Genomic DNA, 13274 nt, shown 5'->3' with positions numbered 1-13274 from the left:
ACAACGAGGGGTTGGGTGGGGAATAAGCAACACAGCCCTTATACGCAACACGGACGGGGCTGGAGTGCAATAACCAAACGGATGAGGGAGTGGAATAAGCAATGCACAAAGGGGTGTGAGGGGAATAAGCAACATTAACGGGGCGGGAGGGGAATAAGCAACAACAAAAAAGGGGGCATAAAAGCACGACCTGGGTGGGAGTGGAATAGGCAACACGGACAGGGTAGGTAGAGAAGGAGCAACACAGATGGCGTTGGTGGGCAATAAGCAACATGGACGAGGTGGAAGGGGAATATGAAACATGAGCAGTAGAAGGGGAATAAGCAACACAGACAAGTGGAATGGGAGAGGAAATAGGCGATATGGAGGGGTGGTGGCGGGACTAAGAAGCAAGACAAGGGGGGAATAAGCAATACGGATGGGGACTTGAGGGGGAGAAGCAACACAAATAGGGGTGTGGGAGAGGAAGAAGCAACACGGACAAGGATGTCAGGGGAAAAAGAAAGAAAATAAAAAATACTACCTCAATCACAGAACCAGCAGCGGATGGACCCTAACCCACATGAAGCAATCAGTACTTGTTCCGTACTCCAGGCGACAGAAGAGGAAGTGAAGCTGGCTCACGCTGCCCAATTAAAGTGCGGACTACGTTTTCACTTTTTGAGCCTCGTTTACATCTTTCCGTCATTGGACCGACTTCAAGTGGCCTATCCATCGACCCCGATATTGGTTATCGGAGCAACGAACCTCCGTGTGAGTTCGGGATTCTCATAAAGAAGGAACTGATACTGTCCCTCGCCGTAATCCACATACTACGATCACCATAGTCCTCATCTGCCAACTAATCAGATTCGAAGAACACAGACTGTATCCACCGGGGTATTCGTTACATAAGGACCCTTTTGAGTCATTGGTCCCGCATTTTTGAAAACTCAGGATCCCTATCCACCGGCTGTATCCCTACTGAAAGATCTTTATCTTGGAATTCATGAGATCCTTTGTCCCCTGTCTGTCCCTGTCCTGATGAAGACCCTCTAGCAAGGTTCTATCGTACACCTGCAACATCTTGGGTCGAAACGTCGACATCTTTTGTACTTTCCCAGCCTCCAATTGGATATATCATTTATGATTCTATATGCATATGAGGCATGAGGTGTCTGAAATAATTAGTAAAGAATTTGCTATGTTTAGTTTGTTATTATTCAACATCAGTGTTTTTATTGCGGTTGTAATGACCTAGGTTTCATCAATTGTATAGTTTCCTCACTCTCCATCCATCACTTCCCCTTCCCTTAGGGGCATTTATATATGTGATTCAGTTCATTGATGTATTTTATGAATTCTGTTCTATTGTACACTTTGTGATTAAAAACAATGTTGTGATATTTTGATTTTGAATTTATTTTAGTTTTTATATATTGATAGTACTTGGGACCACCTTGTTGATATCGCCCAATTAAAAGGCAGCAAATGAGAGTAACAATGAAGCCCACGCATGGTAAGCAGTGGGCGGGCTCAAGGCCCCTTGTAAAATACAATATCTCTTGCAAGTGAGAGCGCACGTGCTGCAGCAGACGAGACATTAAAAACATTACTCACCTGTAATAAACAATCTGACTGTTGCTTGTGCTCTAAATTCACCTGATGTGCACACTCCTGCTATCTAGTGTTGGGTTCAGAAATTGCAAGTTGATTTCCTAAAAAGAAGGTAGTTTGCTTTCCATGTGACTACTCGTACCTCCCCTGAAATCCACAATGCACCAGACACACACTCCATCTCACACTGTATTTTGTTCCCTTTGGGTATGTGGGAATGTGTAAGTGCGAAGAATTCTGGTATGTGCAAAACTGGTGTAAGTAACATAAAATGACTGAATAAATAAGTTAGATATATTTTTCGCTGGTTCACATCTGGGAAAGAGGGGAGCACTACAAGCTGTACAATGATTGTTATAGGTAAATAACATTCTCTATTTGCAGCTTGTTTTCCTGTAGATCACATGCTCAGCACATAATTAAAAAGCAACGTGCTGGCTAGCAAGCAATAGAGGGCTATGTCTGGAATAATGTTTCAAGTACTGCTTGTGAGACTGCTTATTTTGGGCTTGAATGTCCCCACAATAGTGTTTAGTGAATGTGTAGATAATTACTGAAAAGCAGCTTTACATATGTCTGCTAATGGGAAATTACCCAGTAATCATTGCACCTTTCTTCCAAGAATAATGTTCTCTAGGTGTGTTGGTTAATGTTTAGTAAGCCTTACAATAACATACTTGAATCCGATTCACCTTGCAAGACCCACTTTTATGATTGCATTCCCGATCCGTGGTTAGACAAAGGCAACAAGTAGTTGCTTCGTTTTTCCAAATTGACTTATTACAGTTAGTATGATACATACTGGTACTTTCTACACCTCAAGTATGTAAAGCTCTTTCTGCAAGTGTTTATGGTTACTGAAATTATTAATATGAAAAGGTGATACTTTTTTGGTACAAAACAAAGGCGCATTACAAGTTCCTCTCCGTCTTTGTGTACCTATATGAAAGGTCATTTATAAAACTTCAAGCTCACAAACCATGCTTAAGGATGTGGCAGAAAAAAGGAATATAAACCTCCATGAAATGAACAGCAGGGCAGGAATAAAATAACTAATAAACAGGAGGCATGTAAGTCAAGTTAGGAGAATATTAAGAGCTACAAAGGTACAGCCCAAAATGTAGGAGGCATTACTCAATTTAAGCTGCCATTAAAGATTTTAACTACCAAGATTTTAAAAATGGACTGGTGTTGTCTGTTTTTACGTACCTAACTTTTGTACATGTAGTAAATAACACTTTGCTGCATAGCATGCCTTAATGGTTATGTTAATATTGATGTCAATTTATGCAATGATACATGCATATTCAAAAACGAGATTAAGTCACTGTTGTCAAAATCTCCCAAGATGACCTTTCCATCAATCTCGAGTAAGAAATTTGTCGTCACGCAGGCCCTGCGACCTAGGTCTAAGGCTACTGATTGAAAGATCATAGGTGGGGTGGCAAGTAACCAGCCGGACAAACAAGGGAACAGGTAAAACCCAGATTAGTCCCACAGATAGGCAACAACACCACAATGATCTCAGGATTTTGGCCCCAATAAAGCACATATGGCCAGAGGGGTTCCGTGTCCCCAAAACACCACACGGTTAGATGCCACATGAAGTTAGGAACACTCAGTCAATCAGAGTACAGTACACACAGTACATGCAGAAAGCACACGCTCTCCATACTCAACATCTGAACACTTCCCCCACTGGCACTCATTGTGTCCATGCAAGGTGGAGACCCACCTGCATTCACCATCAGGTGGCCTGATTTACAACTCCATGACTAGGCCTGCATGCCTTTCTCTAAAATAAGATCTAAATCATTTGATGACGCTTCAAAGACTTTATATAAATGCACTCAGAACGAATGTATGTTGAGACAGCCTTCAGACTCGTTTCTGTGTTTGTTTCCTGGCCGAAGCGTTTTAAACCAACTGTTCCTTTTTAGCCAAACGCTCCTTGTCTTTGGTTTTTCAAGGTAAAATCATATTCCAGCAACAGTTAGATTTCTAGTCTCCAAATAATGCCTTACACTTCACTTGTCATTTTTGGTAACTATATTGTAGGACCTCAGGTCCCAACCCTTGAGGTAAAGCTCCTTGATGCTGAGATGCTATAAGTGGCTTTTATGTGGTGTGAGCAAATCTGGGTGCAGTTGCAGCTTCCTGGGAAGATGGCATGTCATTTCCAGAAGCACCAAGATTCATGACTGTTGAGCCCCTGTTAGAGCAATGAGGATTCGCTGGACTGGACCACCAACAATCCTTGATTGCTACAAGCGGTCCAGTACCCCAGGTATAGGTGTAGGGAGACTCCAAAAGGGGTCAGCGTTTCAGGACTTCTTTGAAGTGGCGAGGCTGACCTTCTGAGCTCCAAACAATCTTCTCCTGGCTCTTTGCTCCCTCGGTGGGCTGGTAGCCAAAGGGACAGAGTAAAAAAATTTGCGAGCGGGTCCTGCAGATGCAGGTGAGCAGCTCCTCTGCTACATGGGAGATCTTTCCCGGTTGCTGAGGTGCTGGGCAGTCCTCCAAGAGTTTTGGGGAGGATGCCCAGCTCTTTGCGAAGTCAGACCCCGTGATGCTGGAAGTGGAATCAGCCTGGCATGGTTTTGCGCCAATCTTTGGTGCAGGTCTTCAGTTTTCACTCTCTTCGGTCCTTCTTTCCTCCTCGGTTTTCAGTAGTCTAATCTGATTTCCTGGTGTCTGGGGCCACCTAAATACTTAATGTAGGGGCATTAAGGGTTACTGACCCCTGGGGACACTACACCCCCTAGATGACCACTTCCTGCGGGGAAAGGTCATCACCGTACCCCAGAGTTTCTAAGTCCATCATACACATGAAGGTGGAGTCCTTTCTTTCGTGTTCACTTCAGGCTAACAACCCTAGATGCGTGTCCAGCTTGCAGTGTAGCACGCCTTCTGACTATCTAATGTCCTGTCTATCTTATGCCTGGTGCCAAATGGGCCTGTGGGCAGGGGATGTCATCCTCCAGGTCAGCAGGAAGCATGACTCGCATATCAAAGGTGGTATGCTCTTTGAAGCTCCCTGCTTTGACATGCTTTGACATCCCTACTGGAGAAGGTGGTAACACCTCCTGCCAGAGCAGGCATTGTTTCTGTCCTTTTCAGAGCCTGGGTTCTCACCTACAGGGGGTCAGAAATCTGTCTGTGATGGCAGACTGTAAAAGTCTGGTTGGCCAGCGCACTATTAGACTAGTAAGGTTTTAGGGGTCACCTCTAATAAATAATACATCTAGTACTGGCATCAGTACAGATTTATTAAGACAAGGCTTTTGGTACGAAACATCATATGTTTCAGTGAGCCATTATGTAGCTGGGTAACTCGTTTTGACCAGTGCCCAGTTCACTTTAAGATGGCTTCCCTGTTCACTTGCAATATCTAGTAATAGAACTTGACAACACAGGGGTATATCTTCTCAGGCAGATATGTCCTCACATAAAATATAATGCACTCTGCCTTAGGGCTCCAAGGCCAGCTGTAGGGGTGACTTACTTATGTTAAATACACAGAGCCCTGAGCACTCAAAAAAGTCAAAGTTCAGTTTTTAAAGAGTCAAAGTTGAGGTATTCTTTTAATCTTCAGTATTCATATTCCGTATTCATTTTGTAGTGCATGTAGTGTTGACAGAAAATACAAGCAGACACACACTAGCAGCCAACACGTGTTTGGTCGTATCACTCATGGTTTGCACCATCACACAGCCTGCAATGGCAGTCTGTGTGGAATTTGTGTGTATAAGATATGCTGCAGCCCTTAGGGACCCTTTTTAGTACCCATGCCCTAGATACCAGGGGTACCATTTACTATTTACCATTTACTAGGAACTTACGGGGTGCTAAAGTCCTTTCAGAATTGTGTTATAATTAGACATCATCTTGTTTTAAGGAAAGGGTACTGGCACTGAGGTCTGGTTAGCAGGTCTCAGTACACTGGAAGAGTTGAAAATCAGCATTTAGTAGCTAAGAATGGGGCAAAGTTTGTGTTTTTGTGTGGGGGGAGGGGGTACTGCAACACAAATCCAGTTTCCTACAAGTATGCCCCAATATCTTTAGATATACCCTTCTCAAATGTTAATCTGCTTTCTTTGTATGCTGGATTTTCACTGGAAGGTGGCCATAGAACTATATTGTGGTTCTTTGTCTATAGGGCTGGTTGGTCACTCTCCTTGTGTCGGATGTTGAAAGTGACTATGAAGTCCGGTTTACGGGAGGTCACGTACAAGAGAAACTTCTCTTAATGGCTGTCCCAACTACCAGCTGCATTCTTCCCATTGATGTCAGAAGCAATTCCTTCACAAGTCCGATGACCACAGCAGATGGGGACTAAGTAGAGTCCTGGCACTGCATCATGCAATAATGCGCCGAGGATCAGTCCTATACATGCAGAATGTTTTTCTTTAAGAATCGAAAAGTGTTACTAGCGGCCACGTTGTGACCTCTTGGCAAGCAGAGGTTGATGAGCTGATGCTGGTCTGACCAAGTTACAGACGGGGAAAATGTTAATGGTGTGTTCTCCACTGTCACCCTTCAGTGATCAGCAGTCACAGAGCAATGGAAACACCTCAGAACCCAATGAAAGTGAAAAAGAGATTCTGAGCTGGAGGCTGTGCCGTGCTTCATTGTGGTTCTCAGTAGAGGGATCATAAGTCACCTGGAAATCAACATTTCTTACCTGAAGAAGTACAACTTGCAACAATCAACCCTAACAGTACACGGCAGGACTGTACACTGCATGTGATTTACTGCAACACATGCTGCAAATATTTTGCTTTATGTCAACATCAAGACAGAGGAGCTTGAATAACTTCTGATTCTTTTGCACAAATATTTTTCCCACTTGATACAGGCCAAGAAGACTGCACTTTATGGCAAAGAAGTTGTAAATATGATCTGACTATGCTCTGTACCACGTTTGGAACTCAAGAGAGAATACATTGCCCAAAGAATTCTTCCACCAAGTGTTTTACACACTTTTGTGTGTAAAGTTTTGAAGAGAGTCCTGTTGCGGGCATATCTGGCAGAGAACAGGGGGTGGTGTAAAGTAGAAAGTAATGCAAGATAGGATGGCTGATATTTCGAAAGGCAGCATGTGAGGCAAGTATGAATAAGAGATTGCATAGAGGGGCTTCTGCAGACGAAATAACAAGAGGGAACACAAAACGCAGTAGGAGAGAGGCGCGCTTGTGACATCAAAATGTGCACAACCGAGATAAGGGGAAAGGCATTCCAGAGACAACAAAAACATGTGGGAGAGGGAAGGAGAAGTATCCAAGTGAGAGTAAGAAGTAAATGGAAAGGTAGAAAGAGTAAGACTCACAGGAAGGACAAGAAGCACCTGAAATTGGGCTTAGCCAGATGGTGTTAGGTCCCACTCATTCGGCGGGCCACACCTTAGACCTTATTTTTACGAACTCAGAGCAGATGGAAGAACAGCAGCCAGTGCCGCTTGTCTGGTCAGACCATTACCTGGTCCAATTTTCCCTCCAACTTCAAACAGGGCCTAAAAATAAGGTCAACCCCTTATACCAAAAGGGAAAATATTAAAGACCATGGCATAAGTGGACGATGGATAATTTTGCCAAACCTTTCATCGACCAATCCAATAAAACTGAACAAACGGATCAAGACCCCTCAGCCATGCTAGCCAGTTTTAATCTAGCCCTAATGAAAACACTGGATACAATGATTCCACAAAATAAGGCAACTATGCCAACAAGGGGACCCTCAACCCCATAGTACACAGATGAACTTAAGTCCCTAAAAACTACATGTAAAGCACTGGAGAGGAAGTGGAGGAAGGGGAAACTACCGGGAGATAGGAAAACATACAAAGTAGCACTAGCAAATTATCACCATAAAATAAAAAACGCTCGATGCTTCTAAATCCAAACCCAAATAGAAAAGTCAAAAAACTCGACCAAAGCCCTGTTTAATATTGTCAGAGACTTCTCCTCACCTTCAGTATGCAAACAATGACCATCAGAATCACAGGATCTATGTGATTCCATTGCATATTTCTTTCATGAAAAAAATCGAAAAGAATCTACTCAAAATTCCCGGTTCAGGATATAAATAAGACCCAGACAAACAAAAAAACAGACAACCTCCATATACCAAACAGGGCTGTGCTTAACCATTTCAATCATATCTCGCTCGCAGAGACAAGCAAATTGCTATCAGTAGCTAAATCTGGATCGCCACTGGATATATGCCCACCTAGTATAATGGCTCTCATGTCCCCCGTATGTGCCACAATTATCCAACGAATTTTCAATGCATCAATGGATACAGGCCTTATTCCGAGGGCTTGGAAAGAGGCCTCCCTGCGGCCTATCTTGAAGAAACCCACCGCCCACCCACTGGAGCTGAGTAACTACAGGCCAATATCCCTGCTACCTCTATTGGGGAAACTACTAGAATCTAGCAAACTCCCAGCTTAGTCAATACCTAGAAGCAAATGAAATGCTGGACCCCTCCCAGTCAGGCTTCCGACCGGGGTTCAGCACAGAAACAGCAACGCTGGCGGTTACTGACTCACTAAGACGTACTCTCGACTCCGGTGGCTCATCAGTTCTGATCCTCTTAGATCTCTCCGCGGCCTTTGATACGATATCTCATCAAAGGCTCGCGGAGAGACTAAGCGAGTGTGGCATCGGAGGCACTGCGCTACGGTGGCTGAGAGATTTCCTGGGGACAGATGGCAAATTACTACTCTTGGACCGTATATCTCTAAAAGGAAATTCCTGCTGGATAAAGCGGTGCCACAGGGATCCTGTCTTAGCCCTACTCTGTTCAATGTTTATCTATCCCCCCAGGCCAAACTTATCCAATCCTTCGGCTTTGAGATTATCTTGTAGTGTAGTTCCTATATTCCCAATAGGCTCTGCGCATTGGAATAACATAAACGGTAGTTTAGACGTAGGACTGAGGTCATCTAGGTCTCTACTGAATATGTTAGACTTAATTATGAATGCCAGCTAGCTCAGAGGTCACTAGAAACTTTCTCGAATGAACAGGAAGGAGTTAACTTTCCTGATTAGACAAGAAGGGATTAGTTTCTGACAACCGCATAAACATGACAACTTTGCTCCCCCCAGAATAAGGAGTATATCTCAAGAGTCGTGTAGACAGCTATTTCTATCAGTCAATCGTGCATGCTTAGTTTCACCAGGAGTGCAGAGAAATAGAGAGATGGGCGTTTTTAATAAAAGTTGTTATTTATTGAGGAGTATTATGAAATAATACTGTAAAAGCATTGATATGGTTTCTAAGCCATATGATACTTAAAACGGATAAAATATATAAATACATAAAATCATTGACTAAACGTACTCAACTGGTGCTTCTAAGATACGCCTACCCGGTGTACCTAACCTAAGCCTAGTACGTAGGAAGGAGTAAGTGAGCTGCAGTTTAAGTTAAGTTAGTTTTTGCCAAGAATCTGAATCAAGAATTCTCTATGGTTCTAATCAGCTCCGTACCTTGGGTATAGAATGAAGGAGGTCTTGTATCTCTCTCTCAGGACTCGATCTCCAAGCAACCCGCAAGGGTGACTGGAAACACTGGAGCTGGAATTCTCGGCAGGAGAAAAGACAGCGTCTCTCTCAGTGCGTCAAATGGGAGGGTCGGCTTCCTTCGGCACTCGCATCAGCTGGGCGTCGGGCAAGTAGGTAGCCGCTCTGCTCCAAACCACCGTGTGTTTGCTTAAGGCAAATGCTGGTATATTTATACCTGGAAGGTGCAGAGTTTGACGTAAGGTTGGACATAAGACGTCACTAAGAACTTACAGTTCTTTCTGGACTCCAGGAGTTCTTGTACAAATCAAAACAAAAGCAGGGGGAATTCCCGGGCTGCTGGAGGCTTGGTTTGTTTAAAGAACGCGTTGTACTTTCTAGGAGTCTATGGGAGTAGCCTTGCCGTATTTGGACTGCATTGGCTATGACTAAATATGGGCATGATTCTTATGCCTTTATAAGGATATGATTTGTTATAACCACATAAGGGCATGAATCGGGAATATTTAAATAGGGTCCTAGATACATTCACAACAATCTTACGCCGACGATACGCAGCTACTTTTCCCAATTGGTAAGAACATCATGGATGAGAAACAGCGCTTCATGGACGGTATGCTGGCGATCGCAAACTGGATGAGGGACCAGTGCCTACAACTTAACCCGGGAAAAACCGAGCTAATGCTCTTAGGGAAATCTGCACATCTCTGGACTGCTGACTGGTGGCCCCCCAATTGGGTGAAGCACCAAAACCTTCCAACTCAGTGAAAAGCCTGGGAATCCAATTAGATGCCAAGCTAGATATGAAGGACAATGTAAATAACATCACAAGTTCATGTTATTATAATCTGCGTCTACTGCGTAGAATAATCCCCTACCTACCCTTGGAGCACCGTAGAACCGTAGTGCAGGCAATGATAGGAAGTAGACTGGACTATGGCAACGCCTTACTGGCAGAGGTTGGAACTACTACCTTATCTAAGCTACAAGTAATACAGAACACAGCGGCCAGAATGGTTTTGAATTGCCCTCCTAGTACACCATCTCTTCCTTTGCTTAAACAGCTCCACTGGCTGCCAATTCAAAAACGCTCCGTGTTTAAGATCGGCTGTCTGTCCTTCAAAGCCCTTAAGAGGTGAGGCCCCAGCCTATCTTAGAGATAAACTTTCTAGGCACTCGAGCGAATGTAACCTGAGGTCTAACTCCCTAGCCCTCCTGGACATCCCTCGCATCCGGCTCACCCGCACAGGCGGCAGAGCATTCTCGTTTGTAGCACCCAAATGCTGGAATTCTCTTCCAGTGACGTTGAGGAAATCTACTACCTACTTGTCCTTCAGGAAACAATTAAAAACCTGGTTGTTCTGAAACTCTTCCCATTGCAGTTTTCCCCTCAGGTAAAGCGCTGAGATGCCCCCGGGTGAGTCATACGCGATATAAGAATCATTAACATAACATAACATAACATAACAAAGGGCGGAGGAGGGGGAACCCGAGGGAGAACAAAAAGCACCCATCATGGAGAATAGAGGCAACTCAGCGAGAAGAAGTAGGTCGTGAATGGAATACACATATAGAAGGGAGGAGAGGCATTCCAGTGAGAGAAAGATACAGTAAGGGGGGAGAAGAGAGGCAGCACAAGGAGAACAATACTAGACTTCATCAAAGGATGACGAGAGGTACGACAAACGGAGAAATATGAATGGCAAGGGTGTATCGGAACACTGGTGCACGACACAGTATGAGGCTTTTCGCCATAACAACAGGCTTCACCATAAAGTGTGGCAGGAACAAAAAACATTCCAGGAAAGGTGAAGAGGCCTTCAAGTGGGAGGGAGTGGGTCCCCAAATGAGAAAGAGAGAGTGCTCCAATAAGAGGCAAAGAGTTTGCAGTAAAAAGGCAGAGGGACGATGAGAAACAGAGGAATTATCGGTAGGGGAGGGTATCAGTTGGGAGAAGTACAATTGGCAGAGGCCTCAAAAGCAAACAAAGGTACAAAAAGAAGGGGGCATGCTTTGACATAGTGATATGTTGCAAAGAAATACAATAACAGGTATGCTGCATGTGCGAGAAACAGCACACGGGCATCTCTCAGTGGCCATACCTTCGGAGCCTGGGCTTGGTGTCTATAACAGGCTCTTCTTCAGGCCAGTCCTTTTCCTGACCATTCTCGGACAGCTCAGACAGACTTAGGACACTGCTGCGACCGGAACGTTCCCCATCGGCGGCCAGTGATTTTCTAAATAACAAAGTGAGTCAAAGAGTAAACAAGACATGTTAGGTCAACAGGGATGGAGTGCTCTATTCAGTAAACACAATAAGACTGACATCTGAGAGATCAATGTTAAACAATGTATTTTGATAATCAGAAGTTGCCAACATAAAGCATCAAGAATATTAGATTAAATACCCTCAAGGTTGTACCAAACATTAGGGAATACAACAACTGTAAGGAAAAATACAAGTATTACCAAATCACAGTGTTTCAAATCAAATCAAAATAGGCTTTATTCGAGTTTAACTTTAAAATCATAAAAGCATACAGAGAGAAAAATACATTGCATTTTAAAATAAACCACATATTGGTTTTAAATTACACAATTAAAAAATTATTAAAAAGGACTTTAGTCCTTACGTTATTTATAACAAGCTTTAGTAATAACATGTTTTCTAGAACCTTTAGACAACATTGAAAGTAACAGTGTTCTAAAAGAATTAGTAGTTACGATACATGGAACTGTTGTATGACAATTTGGGACAATTAACAGCCACTGAAAAAATATTGCCACTACTTAAATAGGCTCCTCTACCCACTGTGTAGTTGTCAATTCCCAGTGGTCTGGGGGAAAGCATGTAAAACATATTGGGGTAGAAGTCATGTAAGTTCCAGGTAGAGATAAGACCGTCGCCCTTTTGAGGTAGCCATGTCTGCATGTACGGCACAATGTTTCTGCTCCTAAAACGTATCAGGATCAGATCGCCCAAGATGTCTTTTTTGAGGGGTCCAAGCCAGCCCACCCTCCGGACGCTTATTATTCGACCATCAAAGTGATATGGCAGAGGTCTGTTTTTAGATAGCCAGAACTTGACTTTGTTCATAAGCTCATGTTGTCTCTCCGTTTTACCTTTTACTAGTTCAGGGACTCCCGAGAGGACGATTACAAAGGGCGCTGCTTCTGGAGGTAAGTGTATATGGGTGGTGCGCACATGTTTAGATGGAATATGACGCGTTGTTGTCAGTTTCAGGGGGGGGCGTTGGGAGTGATAGGCAGCAAGGAAATGGGGGTAGGTACTTGAGTAAGCACCGCTTCGTGAGATAAAGTCAATTTAGGTGGGTTTGAAGAGGCAGTTGTCGGCAGACAATAAGTTGTTGCAGTGTGAGTTGAGGATTTCTGGAGAGATTTGATGGAGTTCTCCAGCCCCGTCAGCCTCTCCCCGAATGCAGTGATTTTATCGATTAAGGGATGTATTAAGGATTCAATGAGATGTTCAATCATAGGCAAAAGGGTGTGATGGGAGAATGTTGATGAGTCGTCCAAGTTACCAACAGGTGGCGAGGTAAAGGCCGAATTAATTGCAGATGGTATAGGACTTAGACATGGTTTATCAAGTGTTTGTGGGTTAGAATTACTCCCATATTCTTTGTCCCCATCGTACTTCCTTTTAGCAGGTATAGCCCTGGGAGGTATTGTACTAAGAGTGTTAATTTTGTTGTTTTCCGAAAAGGATATCAGCTCCCTTGGGCATAATGATGATGATGATAGGCTGCTGCTTTTTAACGTGGGGGAAGGTTCTGCAGAAACGTACTTTGCCTTGCACAGGCTGTTCAAATCATCCAACCAAGAAAGTGTAGATGATGGATGTGCAGTTAAGAAAACCCTGGGGGACCCAACCGGGGATTGTCGAGAAGCATTTTTAGCCATGTCTCTGAACAGGGGAAACAGATGACTAGTTGTTGTGAGGGGGGTGTTGTCGATCATATCCCCTGTATGGACATTAGGCATCGTTAAGGAGGTTACAGATCAGTAAATTACCTCTAGTATGGGACCCGAACAAACAAGGGGGGTGGCCCGTCCCCGTCCTCCTCAGTCCGATGAGGGCCGTAGAGGGCCCGCCCTTTGCCCGGGCTTAGCCCGGCGTCGCCCGCGCGCGTC

At 44.0% G+C, this 13274-nt stretch overlaps 1 protein-coding gene across 4 annotated transcripts in view; it reads right to left on the bottom strand.

The window, feature by feature from the left end:
• Positions 1–13274, bottom strand: part of L3MBTL3 (L3MBTL histone methyl-lysine binding protein 3) — a 473146-nt gene that overhangs the window by 10383 nt on the left and 449489 nt on the right. For all 4 annotated transcript variants that reach the window (XM_078682529.1, XM_078682531.1, XM_078682528.1 and 1 more), the window contains exon 18: positions 11225–11359. In XM_078682529.1, the coding sequence (XP_078538655.1) occupies positions 11225–11359 (135 nt within the window). The remainder of the gene's footprint in view (positions 1–11224; positions 11360–13274) is intronic.

This window comes from Lissotriton helveticus, chromosome 3_1 (assembly GCF_964261635.1).
Source record: "Lissotriton helveticus chromosome 3_1, aLisHel1.1, whole genome shotgun sequence".
NCBI classification, from domain to species: domain Eukaryota; kingdom Metazoa; phylum Chordata; class Amphibia; order Caudata; family Salamandridae; genus Lissotriton; species Lissotriton helveticus.
This window is presented reverse-complemented; position numbering and strand designations above follow the sequence as displayed.